Here is a 22,245-nt window from a genome sequence, read left to right as displayed (position 1 = left end):
TACAAAGACAAAATGTCTGAGGAGCCTAGTCAGAGTAGGTTTTCGAAATAGAGCTTGGGTAAAATCATATCTCTCAAATCAATGTTAACATGTACAGATTGGTGACAGCAATTCAAGACTTATGAGCATCAACTGTGGAGTCCCACAAAGGTCCTAAAAATAATCTTTGTTTTTTACATTAAAACATATTCTATTTGCTAAAGACGCCACAATATTAGGCTTAAGTACAAATTTTCTGCAGAACTTCATTAAATGTATCAAAAACAAAAATCACAATATTTGGTAAATCCAAAAAAGACATTGAAATGCAAATAAGGATAGGTAATGTTCATATATAAAAAGTCAGAGTTATTACATTTTTATACAATTTTTTTTCTAGATTCCCTAATGTGGTGTAAGATTTAGTTTTCTTGTTTTGATTTTAAATATATATTCCCTGCAAGGAAATAAATTAAAAAGAAATAGGTGCTCAAAATGTTTAGCTTCAGCCTACTCCTTTTGGGCAAAGGTTTATGTATCATATTATTGTTTTGTACAGGTGTCTTTGCGCAAATATTTTGTTGCTTCCTTTGGTGAGTTTGATATACCATAAGGAACCATTATGAGAATTTTCCCTTGTAACTACACTGAAAACAAAATCATACAAACTTTTGTGTGGCATCTGAAGCACTAATTTGATCTTTATCCCTGAGGAAATTTTGTGTACTGCCTGATTTAGTTCCAAAATAGGCTACCTAATTGGTAAGTCAATCTTGGAAGATACGTAGTTAGAAGACCTATATAGTCCTTCGGGGTAAAAAAAAACTACAATAATAAACTACTTTTTCTGAGAGATTTTCATACAGAGCAGACGCTTACACTGGATCAACTATATGTAAAGGTAGGGTTCGTTGACCCTTTTCATGGCCAAATTCAAGCACGAAGAAATTCGGCATCGATCAAAAGAACGTTTTTGTTTTTGACTTTGATTTCTAAAAGCCGCTATCCAGCTGCTAGCACATGCTTTGAGCTATTTTGAGCTCTTCTTAACTATAATCTACGTTCGTTTTGTGCCAATGGTCTGCTTTTAGCTGAACTGAATTGTGCTATTCTGCTTCAACAATGCATGCGCTGCTTCAATACGTCACACTTGTTTACAAACAGAAGATGCTCTAAAGGTGATGAGTTCAATAGAGAAGAAAAAAAGAAGAACATTTTCATGATATTGATTGCTCCAAAGCAGAGGCATTCAATCTTTCAAAATCCGAAACTGCTGATCTTTGGCTTTTGTTTAACTTATGTTAAATTATTTAGTTAAAAAAAACAGCATTTTATCATTACTTATAACACTGAAGAGTTAATATTCTTATCGCATATCGCATTTTCCTATTGTTTTTCATTTTCAGGGATTTGGTGTTGTTGTTTGACTTTGAATCTGTTCAGTGTGTAAGATTTTAAAATGGTTTGATTTTTTTCTAATTTATATTTCATGTGTTTTTCAGGGATACTAAAGCATCTTAGTGAGCTGAGTCAAAAGAGCTGGTTTTCTAAATACAGCAGTCCTCTTGAGTGCGACCAGTAGAGGTCAGTGATGCTTCACATCACAACACCATGTGACAAGCCACCAGAGCATGTTTTTTTGGCATCATTTTCATAGACTTTAATAAAAATCCTCATTAAATGTTTGGTTTGTAGAGTCAAGACTGCCAAGAAACATGGCAATGGCAAAGATTTTAAGCATGGTCTTGACTTTGGAAAACCAACATTACAATTCAAGCATTTTCAAGGATTTCAAGTACTCGTACAAACCCCAAGTTTTCAAAACTTAAGGGTTGTGGCGCCCCATGACAGCCGTGAAGAAGTCTGTCCTGGCCTCTTTTGATGTTTGTATGTATCTCTGCGGTGGCGATACACTCCCAGCAGAGTACCTATTAGTTTTGGCTTCCCAAGTCTACAGATAAACCCACGAGGCACTTCCTCTAGTAAATCAGGCGCCATGCAATAAGTTGAGAAACAGCTGTGAGTCGCTTGTTTGCTAGCTGCCGCTCTCTTTTTGAGCCGGATGAGAGGCTTGAATGTGGGGGTTAAGGAGCTAGTGGTGGTTGGGGTAATGGGAGGCGGTAGGATACAGGAAGTAGCCTTCCGACCCTGCCTGCTGCTCTCGGTGTCGGGTTGCAAGGGGACTCTGCTTTCTTTAAGCTTTTCCTTTTTTACTGCTGGAGTGTTTCCTGAGTTCAGTGTTCGTTAACTCTTTTCATGGCCAAAATCAAGCACTATTCAAGCACTTACAAGGCCATAAAAAGAAAACACTGATACCGTCAAAGGAAGAAATCCAGCGCCGATCAAAAGAAAGTTTTTTTGTTCACTTTGATGATTAAAATAAAGTCGCTATCTTGCTGCTAGCACATACTTGGTGCTATTTTGAGATGTTCCTATTTTTGACCTACAATCTTTATGTGTCAATGGGCTGCTATAAACTTAGATGAATCCTGCCATTCTGCTTAAACAATGTTCATGCAGGTTCAATAAGTCACAGTTGTTTACAAACACGGGAAGGACTCTATAGGACTTAGGTAATAATGGTGTTGAATATGGACGACAAAAAAATAAAGTACTGTTTGTATAAGAAGCAGAACAATGAGACAAATTTGGACTTTTAATGATATTAATTGCTCCGAAGGAGAGTGTATTTATTCTTTCATTCTTAGAGACTGCTGATCCTTTGCCTATTTTTTTTTTACTTTCAATTTATATTGTTGCGTTTTTTGGAGGATCTGTGTCTAAATTGGTTAAAAATAGAATCCTAAACATGTTTTTTTTGCATTTTATCATTTATTTATAGCACTGAAGAGTTAATGTTTTTTTCTATTTTATTGTTTTTGTTCTGCATTTTCAGGGATTTTGTGTTGACTTTTAATCTGTTCAATGTGTAGGAAGCTAAAATTGTTTAGTAATTTACAAATTATTCTCGTAGACGTGGGAATACTTTAATTCATGTTTCATGTGTTTTTCATGGACCCCTGTAAAAATATGAAACTAATAATTACTAAACAATTTGGTGCATAATGTTTTATTATTATTTATGCTACATGAAATGAAATGATCTGCATTTATATAGCGCTTTTCAAGTCAATGACTTCCCAAAGCACTTTACATTGTGCTTCACATTTCCCAATAGCAGCCGTGATCTGTGCAGCCATGTAAGGCGCTAACCTGCTTATTGGGGGTTTTGGGGGTTCAGTGTCTTACCCAAGGACACTTCGACATGTAACACGGACAAGCCGGGATTCGAACTGGGATCCCTTAATCCTAAAACGATCGCTCTACCTCCTGAGCTACTGAGCTATTATCAAGGCGGCACAGCAGCTGGGTGGTAAACACAAAGCACCACCGTGCAGAGGTCCAGGGTTCCCCATGTGAAATTTGCATATTCTCCCCATGCCTGCGTGAGTTTCCTTGCTCTAGAGCCACCATTAGTGTCATTTTTACACAAACATTTTTATTCTTCTTTATTAAAAAGCGTGGTCTATAATGGTCTTTCGAGTCTGACTGCCAGGAAACATGGCAATGGCAACAATTTCATGCATTATCAAGCACTTTACTAAAAATATAAGAATCTTCCTGACCTTGAAAACAAAACATTAAAGTTCAAGCACCTGTATTAACCCTGTGAGCTGAACAAATAGAAAACAAACTTACAGTGAAGACGTCGTCGTCCCCTAGCTCGCCCTCGTTTTGGAGTGCTGTAGATGAGGTTGTGGAACCTACGGTGGGCATGCAGAAACAAAACTTTACATATACTGTATGTTCTTGCTGAGACATGTATGGCAGGGGTCTCCATCCTTTTTCAGACGGTGAGCTTCTTTTTGCTACTTAACACAAAGAATGTCTAAAATAGAGACTTAATAGATGCTTTATAGTTAGCTAGAAAGGTAAACATCTACAAAACTATTAGGGGGCTAGATAGCTAGCTGAAGGAGTAAAAGCCAGATAAAATTATTTAAAAAAAAAATGTATGTATGTATATATATATATATATATATATATATATATATATATATATATATAGCTAGAAAGGAGGCCAAAGTTTACCTTGAGAACAAGAAAAAAAAAAGAAAATGTTAGCTGGATAAATAACTAAAAGATAGCTAACTTAGCTACATAGCTAACAAAAATGGTAGCCATATGTCTAGCTTAAAAAAACCTACACATGTTTTGCTCATTCTCTTTCTAGAACCCATACATTGGAATGTCCTGTAAAATAAGTCAGTAAAAAGACGAATGCGGTTTTATTTAATACATGCATTGATTCTCATTCTATTTTTTTAATTAATGGATAAAAATAATGATCTAAACTTTATTTGTCAATGACGCCTATGGACTGGAATTTATGCATATAAAATCTAACATAACAATTTATCATGATATTACTATGTTATTACCAGGTTCATTATTAAAAATAGGGTCAAATAGACTCAGTAAACCCCCAAAAATAATCGTTCTAGAATCTAGAAATCACTATGACCTAACACCTGTGAGCAATTTTAGAAAAGGTTTTGTGGGGACCTGAATTGTCTTTAGGGGCACATGGGCACCACAATGGAGACACCTGATGTACGGTATTGACTTTGGATCAAGGGTGGGCAAACCACTGGAGACGAAGACCACATTGGGTTCAAAAATTTGGCCTGGGGTCCAGGCCAGAAGGCCTAACCAATTTTATACATTTGCATTTATTAAAAAATATGCATGCAGGCATCTACAAGTTATTGTTTAATATTTGTTTTTAAGTAAAGCAGTTTCATTAAATTAGACTTGAAAGCACTTAATTGGATACCTAGTTTTGCACGTGTTTAAAATAAAGAGAAACAGAACAAAATGTAAAGAAATTGAACAATTGTCATTTATATCCAGTCTATTGTATTTTTACGGGCATAGGGCGCAGTCTGAGGTGCAGTCTCAGTTGCTGGTTCCTTTTCTGTATTCAACACATACAGGGTGTCTCAAAAAATGTACTCACTCTTTTTATGTGTTTCGCAATGTTTGCGCGTTATCAGCGTTGTCTGGACAATAATGGTCATCACTTGGAACATTTGCGGACATGATTCTTCAATTACATTTGTCTCATATATTTATTTATGTTCATAAATAAAAGTTTTCTCGTCATTCTAAAAATGAGTACATTTTTTCAAGCACTTTCAAGGCCAATTTTTATTTTTTCCACTATGTTTAAAGAAAGAAGGCCCTCGCACGTTGACTCTGACTGCCTAAAATAAAGTCGCTATCTTGCTGCTTGCACATAATTGCTATTTTGCGCTGCTCCTACCGATGATCCATGACATAAAAACTGACATCAATTCTGCTTCTAAAATGCACGTGCAGCTTCAATGGAAAAGGCCCTATATGTGTTGGGTAATAATTGAGTTCAATACAGAAGACAAAAAAAGAAAGTACTGTATGTATTTATTGCTCAAAAGCAAAGTGCCATTCCATCTTTAACGCATTTTTACAACCACAGGTCGCACATAAAAGTCTCTCTTCAAGATTTTCTTCAAAGTTTGTGCAGTGCACCCAGCGTGTGTTCTAAGGCGAAAATAATAGATGACACCATGAGAAGGCGAAAGGGTGAAGTGTGCAGGGTTTGTTCAGATGCTTGAAATCCTTGAATTTTAATGTAGTGTATTCATGGTCAGGAAAATTGTTGAATTTTGATGAAGTGCTTGAAAATGTTTCTTTTTGGCCTTTTGGATAAGATCAAGTTTAGTATCTGTTCAATATCTGATACATCCTCCATGTGGTGGACCATATATTAAATTGATTCTTGGAATGGGGAGATGGAATAGAGCTTGCCACTCCACGCATTGACCTGGTATTGCAGTATTTCCCGGAGCGGTGCATTCCCTACAGAATGTTTACAAAAATAAGACTAAGATCCAACATGGCGCCCCACGTGGCAGACGTGTTTGATTGCTCCACGCGTGCTTGTTGGTCTTTTGCTTTTATGGTCGTGTTTTCTTTTTTCTTTAAAAAAATATCATGCATTGTTAACTACTCAACTTTGGCCACTCACAGTCACATACTTTTTACCGGCTTTATTTCACCCAACCTACAAGTCATTGTTCTCTCGCGTGGCTACCACCGCCACACCCACGAAGAGTCCGCTGCACCAAGGTCGAGTGAGCAAGCTGATCCGAGGAGGGTGCTCCGGAGACGGCGGCGCAAGCGAAGGAAAAGGGCAGGGCTCCATGCTATGCTAAATGCCCTGGCTAGCCGACCACCTACCGAGCCTCCTACTCGCCAACGTGCGTTCACTGGAAAACAAGCTAGATGAGCTGAGAACCAGGATTTCATCCCAACGGGAAATAAGAGAGTGCCGTGCCTTAATTTTCACCGAGACCTGGCTTTCGGACCAAATAACGGAGGTCGCCATTCAGGTACAGAGTCACTCCATACACCGAAAAGACCGCGCTGCAGCCCTCGGTAGGGCTTAAGGGGGAGGTGTGCATGTTCATCAACAACTTGCGCTGTGGAGACATACAGAGTATTAAAAAGCACTGTTCACCTGACGTGGATTTTTTAATATTGAATTGTCGTCCCAATTATTCACCGAGGTAATATACAGCTGTCTTTTTCATCTCTGTTTACATACCCCGCGAGCCAACAACGCTGCAACATTCGACGCACTCCATGGCGCAATCAGTGTGCTGGAGATTGCTCACCCCGATGCCGTTTTCACCACCGCCAGTGACTTTAACCAGTGCAATCTACGGACTGTATTTCCCAAATATTACCAACATGTGGACATTCACACCCGCAGAGAGAACACACTCGTTCACATTTACAGTAACGTCCGTGATGCATACAAGGCTTTACCCCGCCCCCATTATAGATTCTCTGATGATATCTCTTTCCTTATGTACCCGGCGTACAGTCAAAAACTGAAACAAACAAACCCGATCATAAAACAAATCAATCTCTGGAATTCAGAGACTGAGTGCACTCAGCAGGACTGTTTTGCCACAACAGACTGGGATGTTTGTAAAGCTGCAGCTACTCTGGACGACTCTTCTGTCAGTATACAAGACTATTCTGAGTATGTGACTGGGTACTTAGCACTTGTGTTGATAACATCGTACCCACCATACGAGTCAGGAAGTTTCCAAACCCAAAGCCCTGGAAAAATTCTTAGGTACGCCGCATGCTGTGTATTGCACACACAGACTGAGGAAAAATGATTACAGCGGCAAAGAGACAGTACAGAGAGAAACTTGATGTCTTCTACTCCACTACTGACTATGGGCGGATGTGGAGATGCTTCCAGCACAGACTATATATACCAGCACAATCATCTCGGCCGACAGCATGCCTGACACAGAGACATGCACACACACCTGGACCACCAGACCCCTCTCACCACCATCAATAGTCTCATCAAGTCAAATACTAACAGTCTTGAAGAAAACCGACCCCCACAAAGCAGCAGGACCAGACAACATTCCTGGCCGTGCTCTCAGAGTATGCACCAATGAGCTGGCAAATGGTTTTACCTCCATCTTCATCCTTTCCCTCAGCCAAAGCACAGTTCCCTCCTGCAGACCCCACCCACCTGCCTGAACGGCTACAGATCGGTAGCACTCACTCCAATTATTATGAAGTGATTTGAGAAAGTAGTACTACCCCACATCCAGAGCAGCATCCCAGATAACGTGGACAGTATGCCTATAGGACCAACGGATCCACCTCGGATGCCATCACAGGTGTTCTTCATCATTCCTTGTCCCACCTGGAAAACAAAGACTCCTACATCAGGATGATGTTTGTGGATTACAGCTGCGCCTTTAACGAAGTCATCCCCATAAACTCACCCACAAACTATTCACAATCGGTTTGCACCCCACCCTCTGCGACGGGCTCCTGTACTGGCAGACCCCCAGTCTGTCAGAATAGGAAATAGGACATCAGCCAGCATCACCACCAACATAGGAACTCCGCAGGCTTGTGTCCTCAGCCTAATCCTCTACACCAAGGGTGGCCAACCATTCAGCGACTAAGAGCCAATTTTTCGTCTGTGTTACTAAAAAGAGCCACATCATAGATGTTGACGGGGGCGAGTCGATTGTTTTTTTCGTTGTTACTAAAAAGCCACATTATACACAATGGGTACACTAAAATATAATATTTTAATCATGTATGCACACATACACCGATCTCTACTTGGCTAGATCTGATGAAAATAACCAAACCAACATGATAATATCAATAATTTTCGACAGTTAACATTGTGAGCACTGTTCTACACACACAAACTCAAAGTTCTAGCATAACATCTTTCTCTTACTTTGCTGCTTAGTGGGATTTCTGGCAATCCTTATCTTGAACAATCCCCTTCAAATCTGGGTTGTATTCTGTTACTGCTTCTCTAAGCAATTATTTTAAATGAGTGTCAGTCAGAGCGGATCAATGCTTTGATTTCACATGTTTCGGAACAGAAAACACAGACTCACAGATGTACATTGACCCAAACATGGACAGTATCTTAAGCACAGCTCATTTGATGTTGGGGTGTTTTTCAATTGGCTCACTTTTCCAGAACTCAACTGTACCTTCTCTTAAAACAGCTTTCAGTCGATCCTCCTCACAAAAGGTCAATCATCTCCAACTCAGCCGCAGCCTCATCTGTTACGAGTGGGGCTTTCAAACAGTCTGTCTTCGCATTAAATGGGTTGACGAAGAACGAAATTTGTGGTCTTTTCTGTTGTAGATCACAGAACCGCCTCGCAAAGCTTTCAGGTTTTCAATCAGTGTTGCGTATCTGTCTCTTTTCTTTTTTAGGGCGGCGGGGCTGGTGACTTGCTCTCTGGCTTTTAGCAGAGTCATTTCTGACTGTTTTTGGGAGATTGATTCAGAGGAGGGGATTCCCAGCCCCCTGGCTCAGTCATTAGGTGACCCCTAATGACCCCCAATTCCAACCCCTAATGCTGAACGCCAAGCAGGGAGGCAACGGGTATCAATGTTTAAGTTTTAGGTTATGACTCGGCTGAGGCTTGAACCACAACCTCCTATCGGGGCAGGCGCCATAACTCCAAGGACACCGAGCTGGTATATATATTATACAGTGGGACCTCGCTACTTCGCGCTTCGACGTTCGCAAATTCAGAACTTCGCGGGCCTAAAAAATAATAATAATAAAATAAAATAATAACAATTATATATATATATATATTATATATATACACACATATACATACACACATATAAATATTTTTTTTTAAGCATTTTGAAGGGGCGTCGCTACTTCGTGGTTCCACGTTCGTGGGTACAGAGCTTCGCAGGTCTAAAAAATAATAATAATAGAATAAAATAATTTTAAAAAACAAAAAAAAAACTTTTTTAAAGCATTTTTGAAGGGGTGCCGCTACTTCACCGATTTTCACTTTTCGCGGGTGGTTTTGGTCCCATTAACTGGGTCTAAAAAAGAATAATAATAAAATATATATATATATATATATATATATATATATTTTTTTTTTTTTTATTTTATTTTTTTTAAGGTGCGCCGCTACTTGGCGGATTTTCACTTATCGCGGGCGGTTTTGGTCCCCATCAACCGCGATAACCGAGGTCCCACTGCCCAGGCATACACTACCTCGTGTGAGCGAGTCCACCTCCTCTGCGGGAATCGGAGAGGAGGTTAGCTCCGGTAGCAACCGGTTGCTCCAGGTAGCTACACGTTAGCGTCCGGGATGCCAGACGTGAGCCACGTTTCCGTAAAACACTTCCTGTGGGCTTTGTTTTTCACTAGCACAGCCAGTTCCTCTGTCTTATTTGGTAGAGAGTTCACATTTACCATGATTACGGACGGCACCGAAGACTTATAACGCCGCTAGCCGCTTAGCCACTGCATCCACGATAGGGCCCCCTCATCACGCCGGCGCGAGAATTCTTCAGGGCAAGGAGTTGATTCTGGCAGCGCCAATAGACTTTTGTTTGAAATTGTACTTCGTCTCCATCTTGCGGTGGAATTTTTTTACGATTTTAGTTTTTAAATTTTTTTTAAGGGGAAACCCGGAGTTTTTTGTGATCCAACCGTAACACCGTAATGGTTCAAGAAAACCTTACTCATTACGGTAAAACCGTAGTATCTGGCAGGTATGCGACTGGACAAAATCATCCTGGAGTTTGCCGATGACACTGCAGTGATAGGACGCATCAATGCGGGGGACGAAGTGGCATACAGGAGGGAAGTGACCCTCAACACCACACAGCTGGTCAGGAATGCTCAACAGCGACTGTACTTCCTGAGGAGGCTGAGGAAGTTTGGAATGTTAAGCAAGATCCTCAGCAAGGTCTACAACCGCATCATGGAGAGCATCCTGACCAGCTGCTTCACTGTTTGGTTCGGCAGTGTCACAGCCAAGCAAAGAGTGGTTAAGAATGCTAAGAGGATCACCAAGACTCCAATGCCCTCTAAGCAGAGCATATACCACCGCAGAGTCCACAGGAAGGCTGCTTCTATCATTAAGGACCAAACCCACCCACCCACAACACGGACTGTTTACAATCTAACTCTCAGGACGTAGGTACAGGACTGTGAAATGCAGGACAACCCATCAAAGAACTCTTTTCATCCCTCTGCTATCAGACCCTTAAATGGCTGCTGATCGAATAATACACCACAGACACAATGAGCGCACTACAGACACATTAAACTGGACGATATTTGGACCATTCTTGCACTACAGTCACTTTCAACTGTGTTTTATCTTAATTTTATCTTATTGCCTTAGCATCTTGAGTTAATCTTTTATTTTTATCGTTTTATTATTCCTAATATTCTTCATAGTTTCTTAGTTTTATTATGCTGGCAACTGTGTGGACAGTAAAGTAAGCATTTTATTGTGCAGGGAATCGAGGTTCTTTACTGTGCATATGACAAGTACTTTGAATCTTAATAATTTCCATTGCCATGTTTCCTGGCAGTGTTACCCAATAGACCAGCCTTTTAAGTAACAAAAATAGTGCATAAAATTGACGCTGATGGTGGCTCCAGTCCTCATTATTTAGTTGGGATGTGAAGCGTCACTGCCCCCTAGCTGTCGCACCGAGGACGACAACTCTATTTAGTAAACCGGTTCTTTAGGCTTGGCTCACTGAGAAGACCTCTTTAGGTTCCCAAACGGCTTCTCAGAATTTTTTTAATTATATCTAATCAATATTTATAAAACCAAATGCACTATATTATTGAGTAATTATAAATTTCATATGTTTTGCAGGGGATTCCTGCAAAATACATAAATTATCAATTAAAATATTTACAGATCTACAAAAAAACATTTTAAACACAAACTTATTTTAGCTTTTTACACACTAAACAGATTTAAAGTCAAACAACAACACAAAATCCCTGAAAATGAAAAAAAAACAATAAAATATAAATAAAAACTATAAATTCTTCAGTGCTATAAATAAATGATAAGATGAGAAATAAAACAACTATTCAAAATTCTATTTAAAACCAATTTAGACATAGATCCCCATAAAACCCACACTAAATATAAACTAAAATAAGTACAAGAAAGGGTAAAATATCAGCAGTCTTTAAACTTGAAAGATTGAATGCACTCTTTTTTTAGAGCAATCAATATCATTAAAATAAGTCCAAATTTGGGTCATTTGTCTGCTTTTTATAAGGAAGGCAAAAAGTCTTCCGTATTGAACCCAATTATTACCAAACACCTATGGAGACCTTTCTGTGTTTGTAAACAAGTGTTGTAGCGAAGCTGTGCGTGCATTGTTTAAGCAGAATGGCAGAATTCACGTCATTTTATAGCAGCTCATTGACACTAAAAGATCATAGATAATAAATAGGAGGAACTCAGAATAGCACAAAGTATGTGCTAGCAGCAAGATAGTTTTTAGTCATCAAAGTCAACAAAAATAAAACATTCTGTCTTTGAATGTACTGCGAAAATTGGCCTTGAAGGTGCTTGAATTTGGCCATGAAAAGGTGAACGAACCCTGAAATTTGTGTTTGACGCAGGAATTCTTGTTGAATAACTGGCTGATGGCACACGAGAAACTTTATTTCCCACTTTACTTGAGTGGTGGTAATTTTCCATTATGTTTGGCTCTTCAGAAAGTGTGTGTTTGCAGGTACTAGTGTATAAATGTATTTTAAAATTTGTGTTAAAGTATACTTGTAAAACACTATGCACCATTTTGGTCAAATTTTCTCTGGAAGGTTCAAGCATAAAACTATTCAGCAAGAAACATTATTATAACTTACATGTAATATGCTTTAGTGAATACAAACCATTAAAGTATTGTTTGACACCGCTCTATTATCATTCATCGCTTTAACTAAAGCATAAATCGAAAAACGTAACGCTAATATGGTAAATTTTGTTTGCAAAACTATTGTGACAACAGTATTGGGGAAAGTCCACCAATTTTCACTTCAGCTTCACAATTCACAATTTTCCTGGGAATGTTGTTTTGTGTACAGGGAACAAAAAGGGGCTTTCCTGAAAAGTTCCCACAAGTTTTTTTCAAAATGTCAAAAAGCCAAAACATTCATAGCAGAAAACTTAATGTTCTTGAAAAACATCCATGGCAGATATCAGAAATCTATAATTTTGTAGAATCCCTTTTCCAATCCAAGAATAATCCATTTACACTTTTTCAAAAATTGCCGACATAGATAATGTAGAGCAGGAGTCGGCAACCTATGGCACGCGAGGGGTTAACCAGTGGCACGAGAGCGCACGGCAAATAATGATTTTGTTTTCGTGCGCATTTTTAGGTGAAATTCAAAAATTTTCAGTCTTATTCAGAGGCTTTACGGTAGCGCTCCTCCTCTGCTCCGTGTGTGAGCGTGTCTGCGCCGCGCCTCGCAGAGGAGAAAAGATCCGTGTTTTAACCCAGCCACGGAAACACCGCCGCGCGATAAATGAAGAATCACAACAGCTCCTCCAGCAAAAAAATATCTCGTTCTTTTCAGCCAGCGTGGACGGATAACTTGGGCTTCGTGCAAAAAATGACAGTGCTGTTTGTGCATTAAGCCTCGAGAGCGTTGTACCTCACACGTCAAGCGTCATTACGAGACGAAATATGAACATGAATTCAAGGCGGAGACATTAAAACGGGTTGTGTCCAGGTACACAGATTCTGAAAACATTTGTCACTGCTACAAACGCCACCACTGAAGCAAGCTAGCACATTGCTCACTGCATGGCAAAGCACGGAAAACCATTTACTGATGGCGAATATATTAAAGAAGTGAGTGTGCGTTTCAAATTTTGATCGTTTCTAAAATAAGATTTTATTGATGAATGGTATGGGAGCTGTCCATATCATTTGACTTTGATTGTAGTTAATTGTTGATGAAGAATAGTTGAAGTCATGATGTCTACAGGCCTTTCCACATTTTGCTCACAGTCATTTTTTAGTTTGTTGATGAACAAGAATAGTAGAAGATAAATTGGTCAGTTACACAATTTCAATGTATATCCATTGTCTGAAACTCATGACAAAAAGTTACCGGACACCAGGGCAGACAACTCTGAAAAGTAGCCTGCCCAGCCATAAAGTTGCCTGAAAACGTCTTACCGCGAGTAAGAGCGCTATTAAATTGACAAATCTTAACAATTCCTAACCACTTATCCATTTTTCTTGTGTTCTCTGTGCGTCTACTTTGGAAAATGATATGCAAATGCACGACCTTATAACGCTCGGGAAAATCCTGAAGCACGAAGTTATTCGATGCAGGCTTCTGATTGGCTGCCGAGTATGCAAATTGCCAAATGAACCGAAATTCTGAAATTTCCAAACAAAACGAAATTCCGAAATTTCCTAAACAAACGAAGAAGGAAAAAAAGAAAAGAAAAAAAGAAAGATCCCCCCCCTTGAAAAAGTTGTCGGCCCCCCAGGCAGAGACGTTTTGTAAGTTGTGCGCCCGACGTAAAAGATGCAGGCCCCAGGCGTCCGGGCAGACATTATTTCAAACACAGGTATATCCATGTTGTATATTCGGACTGGTGTAAAACGACAGCTCTTTTGGATATTAAAAAAATTGCGAGTCATTAATCTTAGTGTGGCACACTGATTTACAATGACATTTAAAAGTGGCACTCCACACCGAAAAGGTTGCTGACCCCTGATGTAGAGGAACAACACTGCCACAAATCCATTTCGCCTAACCTTCCAACCACCGACTCTGCCAACACTTCAAAAACCCCACAATTCATTCACACAAAGTGAATGAATTGGGCGGTGGGGCCTGATTGGTCATGGTCTTTTCCCCCTCTGACCATCGGGACAAAAAAGGCCAGGATCCAGGGCAGGCCCGTCGGCGAGAAAGTCTTCCGCACGCCAATCACAAAGCCTGGTTGGCCCGTGGATCGGTCCTTTCCTGACGAGCAGCCATGAAGCCAAGTCAAGTCATGTTTATTTGTAGAGCCCTTAATCACAAAGAGTCTAAAAGAGCTGCACAGATTATTGCAAACCACAGACTATTAGTACAACATCCCCTGATCTAAAAACTACATGAGTGCAAGAAAAAACTAAAAAACCTTAGAAGTTCGCAAAATCAAGTTCCAAAAAAGGGAGAAATGTCCGGCCTTTTCCATGGACCATGCAGTCTTTCCTGTGGAGGAGGGTGTGCGCCAGGCAAGGGTGTCTAACTCATTTTACGTCGGGGGCCACAAGGTCCGAAAAAAAAAACTCACGGGGCTTGACTAGTAGAGTAAAGAGAGAAAGAAGAATAGAGAGAGCAAATAAGAGAAAGTTTCTGTGTGTGTGTGAGAGAGAGAGCGAGAGCTAGAGCGAGAGAGAAAAGACAGAAGGAAAGAAACAAAGAAAGAAAGCGAGAAACGAGAGAAACAAAGGGTGAAATAGAGAAAAAGACAGAGAGAGTGAGAAAAAGAAAAGAGAGACAGTAACAAAGGGAAAAAATAAATTAAAGTAGAGACATAAAGGTAGAAAAACAGACAGAGTGAAAAATAAAGGAGGTACAGAGATATAGAGAAACAGAGAGATGGAGTAAAAAAGAAAAAGTGAGAGAAATGAAGAGAAAAAAAAGAGTGAAAAGGAGAGTGAAAAAGAGAAAGAGAGAAAGTAATAGAACTACAGTTGCTTTGTGGGTGGGTGTCTGGCTTTGTCAACGTCAAGTGGACATATTTCAAATGGCAGTGGATTTTTCTCTTGTGCTTCTATGTCTCAATATACTTTGTCTCAAGGGCCAAATATAAAACCTTAGCTGGCCTAATCTGGCCCGCCGACCGCATGTTTGACACGTGTAGTTTAAGGAAATACTCACCTGGATTTCTTAGCCTGTGTCTCTTCGTGTACACCAAAAACTATATTTTTAATTGTGCTCATGGCCAACACACAAATAGCTGGCTACATATTCTTCTGTATATGATTTTTATCTAATACATTTTATTTATCAGGATATTAAATTTCATACTATAAAACACATTTGCTCTGTGTCAAACGCATTTGAGCTGGGGGACACGTGCTAGAAAAAAAACTCACAGGGGCCAGAAAAGTAGATTAAAAAAAAAAAAAACAAGAGGGTAAGGAGAAAGATACAGGAAATAGAGAATAGAAAAGGGAAAGAAAGACAGCACCAAAAGAGAAAAAAAGGATCGAGAAGAGAAAGAAAGAGAAAAAGAAATAAAGCAAGAATGCAAGAAAGAAAGAGACAGAGGAAGAGAAAGAAAAAAAGAAAGAACAAAAAAGAAAGAATAAGAAAGAAAGAACAAAAAAGAAAGAAAAAAGAGAGAAAGAGATGGAGTGAAAAATAATGAGTGTGAGAAAGAGAGACAAACAGAGACAGGGAGAAAGTGAGAAAAAAGAAAGAGCAAAAGAGAGAGAGAGGGGCAGAGAGAGAATGAGAGACAGAGAAAGAGCAAGAGAGAGACAAAAATGCAAACGGGGAAAAAATGGTGAGAAAGAAAGAGAACATAAATTTTCTCTCTTTTTAGTAGAAAGTGCTAGAAAGAAAAAATGAGAGAGGAAGAAAAAAAGAAAGTAATGGAATGGAGAAGAAAAGAGAGAAGGGTAGAGAAAAGAGTAAGAGAAAAATCCAGCCCCAGTTGCTTTGCGAGTGTTGCTTGGCCTTGGTGACATTAAGTGGACACATTTAAAACTGCAGCTCATTTTTTCTTGTGCTCCTTTGGGCAATGTCTCGCGGGACCGAATAAAAATTATGGTGGGCCTGGTCTGGCTCGTGGACCACATGTTAGATACATGTTCTCTATTGCACTTTTTTAATGAAACTGATCAAATTAAGTGCTTAAAAAGATGGATATTACTTCGCCATTACTCTTGATGAAAGGTTTAATTTTCAAAATAATATATTTGTATGTTGTGTGATTCAAAACCATTTGGATGGAAAGGTCCCTATAAACAAATAAAAAATGGATTGGCATATGTGATCATTTTTCCTTATGTATTGCCGAGGTATCGGATTTATGACTATTGGCAAATAGAAAAAAAAAATACACCAATTAACTATTTTTATTTCTCCGGCCGCTGTGCAAAACTTTTCAAAACATAGCCCGTCACTCAAATAGTCCCTGGTTTAAATCATTGCCACTATCGGCCAATAATGTTGCTGCTCTTTGAATCGTACGGGTGGATCTGTTTTTTGTAACCTAGGAGATTTGATAAGAAGAAAGGGCTTGGGGAGGGCTTTTAGGAAAGATTTGGAATTTGGCATTTTAAGGGTTTTATGTGCTGTCCAGTATCTCAGTGTGGCACACAAGCTGCACAGAAGCAGACAGGAAGAGGCAGCAGAGGGTGACTAAACTGCACAAAATATTATTGGTGACCCACTGCCTTCATTGACTGACATTTACAATTCCAGATAACTGATCAGAGCAAAAGGCATCTAGGGACATTACTCATCCCGGTTTCCTTTAATTCAACCTGCTACCCACTGGTAGGCGATGCAGATCCAGTCGAGCCAGAACGAATAGAGTCAGAGACAGCTTCTTGCCGAAAGCTGTCACAATACTTATTCCAAATATGCACTGAAGTGCATCACTGTCATATCGGGTAATCCGTATTAGCACTGTGAATAACAAATAATCTGTAAATAATCAATATTCATCATTGATCTCTGCAATGTCAGTTGCGGCCAACTGGGTTTTTGTATTGTGTTCCGTCTTGAGTTGTGTAAATTTAGATATGTTTTTTAGCATATTGGTAAATACAATACTTTTAAATTCTGTGTTTTATTTTAATTCCATTGTTACTTTTTAATTCTATGTCAAGTTAAATTTATCTGTATATGTGGAAGCTTTAAATTTCATGACACTCTGTGTAATGACAGTAAAAGTGTTTTATTATATTATTTACCTGTTCTCCTTGCAAGTTCAAAGTTATATGATGTCTTCTCTTTTTATTTTTAATGTCTGCTAAACTATAAACCTATCAGTGACCACATTTTCCAATGCCAAATGGAACGGTAAATGTTGCTAACATGTCTTGGTGGTGACACCGCAACGTACCTTCTGCCAAGTCCTCAATGGCTTTCCGGACCCCCCTGTCGAATGCCCTAGCGTCAGCTGGACTCTGGAAGGAAAGGCCACATCTTCGGTCCTCCACCATCCAGTGGTGGAAGGTGGGAGTGGCAATGGTGTACACCAAGTCCTTCCTCAACGGGCAGTCCATGATTACCTGTCAATTTAACAGGCATCATTAGGAAATAAGTTTTGATAGATAAAAATGTCTCAAAACATATACGAGAAATGGGGTTAACAAAGATTTTTCTCAAGCCGACAATGAGTAATCAGGGTTCATACACCTTTTTTCATGGCCAAATTCAAGCATTTTTAAGGCCAAATTTCCAATTTGTCCACTACCTTCAAAGGATAAAAGCTAGCGCCGAGGTTCAAAAAACATTTTTTGTTATGGATGTTGACTTTAATGGCTAGCACATATGAGCTATTTTGTGCTGTTCCTATCTATGATCTACGATCTTTTAGTGTCAATGGGCTGACATAAACTTGCATTAATTCTGCCATTCTGCTTCAAGAATGCACTTGCAGCTTGCCTACAACACACTTGTTTAGAGTGGGACCTCGCTACTTCGCGTTTCGACGTTCGCGGATTCAGAGCGTCGCGGTCTGTGGTCTGTAATGGTAAAAAAAAAAATAATAATAACCTGTAGGGGTTAGGGGGCGGTCAAGCTGAAGCCGCGTGGACCCAGCAGTGACAGCCGCGGGCTACCAGTACACTCAGTACGGCCAGAGTAAGTCGAGAGCCTATCCGGCTTAGCATGGTGCTCGTGGCGCACGTTAAAGCTCGTGTTTGCTGACGGGATCTCAAAGACTATTATGCATTACGGCGGTGACGCGGAAGCCGCACCAAAACCGCGCGGCGGTGTTGTGCCCAAATCAGACTGCGCTTCCGACAGGCCGGCTAGTCGCGGTGTCGTGCGTATCGCGCCTGAAAGTACCCGCGCCGCGGGTTAGGGGGCTCGCTCGCGAATAATAAGGATACGCAGTGCAGATAATGAGGTGAGATGAGATTTTTTTTTTTTTTTTGGAGGGGCGTCGCTACTTCGCAGATTTTCACTTTTTGCGGGTGGTTTTGCTCCCCATTAAACGGGTCTAAAAAAAGAATACCGTATTTTCCGCACTATAAGGCGCACCTAAAAGTCTTGTTTTTTTTCAAAAGCTGACCATGCGCCTTATAACACAGTGCGCCTTATATATGGCTCAATATTAAATTCGCAAGGTCTCGCAACTACGAGAAACAGCCGCCGACTCCATTTTTCGCGCTGTGCATACTGGGAAATATTAAACGATTGGTAGTTGCCGGGGCTCGTGTTGTATTTGTTTACTAAGTGGCAAAATGGCTACCCCATTAAACTGCTTAATTCATATTCAACAAATACAGTATTTGTCTGAATCCAGGGTTATGACTGGTGAAGATGTAAAGCACAATTTACCTTAAACAAACGCAGAATTATTCAGAAAGTCACGTTTGAGAGAGAGAGAGAGAGAGCGAGCGAGATTCTCTTTCATACGTGCATTTGTATAAAAAATGGCTCCTGTTAAGAGACACGCGTACAACGCCGAGTTTAAACTCAAAGCGATCAGTCACGCAGCACAACACGGCAATAGAGCGGCAGCGAGAGAGTTAAACTTAAATGAATCGATGGTACGGAAGTGGAGAAAGGATGAAGATAAGCTCCGCCAAGTAAGGAAAACTCAACAAAGTTTCCGTGGCAATAAAGCAAGATGGCCAGAGTTAGAGGAGACACTTGAACAGTGGGTTGTTCAACAAAGAGCGGCAAGCAGAAGTGTCAGTACGATAACTATACGTATGAAGGCAACAGCGCTGGCACAAAAACACCGGACGTGTTGGATGGCCCATTCACTGAGATATGGTCAATTCGAACACAGCAGAAGAAGAATTCGAGGGATTCGTCGATGAGGAGCTTATAGAGTGATCTTTGTTTTTCTTTTGTGTGTTTACGTTTTACATTTTACAGTTATTATGTTATTGCTTTATTGTTATTGTTTTGCACTCGTTGTTTTTGCACATTACGAGTGTCACTTTATTGCGATTGCACTAACGTTTCATTTAAAATAACAGTATCAGACGTTTTTTTCTTTGCGTGTTGACTAAATGGACAAAAAATAAAATGATATGTCGATGTTGTTCAAAGATGTGTCACGAAAATGCTTTACCTCAGAGAAAATAATAAAACGGCTGTTTATTTATTTTGGGAGTGAATGGAGTTGTGGAAAGCTTGTTTGTTAATAAAGTTTGACCTTTTTGAATATTTTGTTGACATTCCCTTGAGCGTGGCAACATCTAGAGGTTGCATAAAGTAACTACATTCTCTACTGTAGTCAAGTCGTCACATTTATTTACCGTAAATAGCCCTTAATCCCAAAAATGTCTCGAAGGACTGCACAGGATTACAATTACAAAATTGCACAATTACCTGATCTTAAACCAGCATGCACTTATAGCGCCTTATAATGGGGTGCGTCTTATGTATGGCATAAGTTTTAAAATATATCATTCATTGAAGGTGCGCCTTATAACATGGTGCGCCATATAGTGCGGAAAATACGGTAATTTAAAAAAAGAAAAAACATTTTTTTAAATTTTTTTTTTCCTTTTTGAAGGGGCGTTTTTACTTCGCAGATTTTCAGTTTTTGCGGGTTGTTTTGGTCCCCATTAACCAGGTCTAAAAATAATAATCTAAAAAATAAAAAAATAAAACGTTTTTGTTTTTTTGAATGTGCGCCGCTACTTCGCGGATTTTCACTTATTGCGGGTGGTTTTGGTCCCCATTAACCGCGATAACCGAGGTCTTACTGTACATACACAGAATGTGCTCTATAGATGTTGGGTAATAATGGAGATCAATATGGAAGACAAAAAAGAAGGAAAGTACTGTATGTATAAAAAGCATAAGAATGAGCAAAATTTGGACTCATTTAATAATATTGATTGCTCTGAAGCAGAGTGCATTCAATCTTTTAATCTTAAGAGACTGCTGATCTTTTGCTCTCTGACCTATTTTAATTTAAATTTTTAAAATGTTTTTCAGAAGATGTGTGTCTAAATTAGCACTAGAGAGTTTATATTTTCAATTTATTTTTTTTTGTTTTACATTTTAAGGGATTGTGTGTTGTTGGTCGACTTTAAATCCGTTCAACGTGTAAAAAAATCTATAATTGTTTTGTATTTTGCAAATTTGCAAATAATATAAGATTACCTAATACTAAATAATTTGATGCGTAACGATTTATTATTATTGCGAGTATTCACGTAAAAAATAAAAATCTGAGGAGCCCTTTGGGAGCCCAGTGAGCTGGAAAGAGCCGCTTCTTGAAAAAGAGCCGAACCTGATAAACTGGTCCTCTCAAATGTGACAGTAACAACACAATAATGAGGAATGGAGCTGCCATCACCATCATTTTTAAGCACTTTTTTTTAATTTGTCTCAATTTAAAAGCTGATATATCGAGCCATATTCAGCATTTCATCCAAAATTCAAGCATTTTCCTGACCTTGAGAATAGAATAGAATAGAATTTACTTTTATTGTCATTCTTTGTAACAATGCACACAGAACGAAATGTCGATACACCTGACCCGTACAGTTAAACTGTAGCAAGCCGATGCAGCCGCAGCCAAACAGGGCGCAGCCATTTTAGTCATTAGGTGACCAAACCCCCCAATTCCAACCCTTAATTGCTGAGCGCCAAGCAGGGAGGCAATGAGTACCAAAGTTGTAAGTATGTAAGTATGACTCGGCCGAGGCTTGAACCAGCGACCTCCCAGTCTCAGAGCGAGCGCCCTACCATCTAGGCTACCGAGCTGGTGGTTGACACTACCACGTTAACATTTAAGTATTATCAAGGATTTCAAGCACCTGTATGAAACCTGATAACAGTGTGTAATTAAATAAATAAGTGTTTCTACTTTACAGGTCATTTTTGGAACTCACCTGTTTGTCCCGTAGCCGCTCACCCCGGATGAAGAACTGGGAGCAGCCAGCAGGTGGTAGTTGGGCTAATTCGAGAGGTCGCAGGCGGCACACTCCAACTCGACTGAGGGCGCCCCCATCCTGGGCCAGCCAGCCTCCGCTCGAGTCGTCCCGCGTCATTACCACTGCTTTCACACGCACCATGTAGCTGTCACTGGAACAAAACCACAAGAAATTTGTTATTAGCTTGCCCTGATCCATTACTGCAGATTCCCATAAATCACTCCTCGTTTCCTACAATGTAGGTTAAGACCTGAAAAGTTCTAGAACAGGGGTCTCCAACGTGGTGTTTTTTTTTGCTCATTCGCTATACAGCAAGCTACCTAACTAGCTTTTTACATTTTTTGCATGCTATCGAGTTAACATTTTATATTTTTTTTGCTAGTTGTCGAGCTAGATTTTGGCCTCCTTTCTAGCCATCTATCTTTTTAAAGCTTTCTATCTGGCTATTTATTCTTTTTACTAGCTATCTAGCTGTCTTTAAGATTGTTTTACCAGTTTACTTTTTTAGATAACTATCATGCTACTTTTTAGCTATTTAGCAAGCAATCCAGCTTTTATTTTAGAAATGCATATTAAACTGGGTGCCCTGTGCGCTAAATACCGTATTTTCACGAGCATAGCGCGTACCGTGTTAAAGGGCGCAGTCTCCGTAGCGGATTTTATTTCTGTATTTAACACATACACAAAGAACGCTGAAGCCTTCTGTTGCGCCTAAATCAGACTCCCCTTCGCTTGAACAAT

At 39.6% G+C, this 22,245-nt stretch overlaps 1 protein-coding gene and 1 pseudogene across 6 annotated transcripts in view; one reads left to right on the top strand and one right to left on the bottom strand.

Moving 5' to 3' along the window:
- The window catches only part of spred2b (sprouty related EVH1 domain containing 2b), a 161,519-nt gene that overhangs the window by 103,771 nt on the left and 35,503 nt on the right, over positions 1–22,245 (bottom strand). For all 6 annotated transcript variants that reach the window (XR_015852432.1, XR_015852433.1, XM_088351194.1 and 3 more), the window contains exons 3-5: positions 21,463–21,655; positions 17,496–17,664; positions 3,679–3,743 (exon numbers count right to left, since the gene is read on the bottom strand). Coding sequence is in view for 4 of the 6 variants with exons in the window: in XM_088351194.1 (XP_088207320.1) it covers positions 3,679–3,743; positions 17,496–17,664; positions 21,463–21,655 (427 nt within the window). In the remaining 2 variants the exon portion in view is untranslated. The remainder of the gene's footprint in view (positions 1–3,678; positions 3,744–17,495; positions 17,665–21,462; positions 21,656–22,245) is intronic.
- Positions 5,708–5,882, top strand: LOC148353464 (U2 spliceosomal RNA; annotated as a pseudogene).

The sequence above is a fragment of the Urocampus carinirostris genome, chromosome 13 (assembly GCF_059441175.1).
Source record: "Urocampus carinirostris isolate Australia breed hairy pipefish chromosome 13, RoL_Ucar_1.0, whole genome shotgun sequence".
In the NCBI taxonomy this organism is placed as follows: domain Eukaryota; kingdom Metazoa; phylum Chordata; class Actinopteri; order Syngnathiformes; family Syngnathidae; genus Urocampus; species Urocampus carinirostris.
Note: the sequence above shows the minus strand (reverse complement) of the source record. Positions and strands in the feature narration are given on the sequence as shown.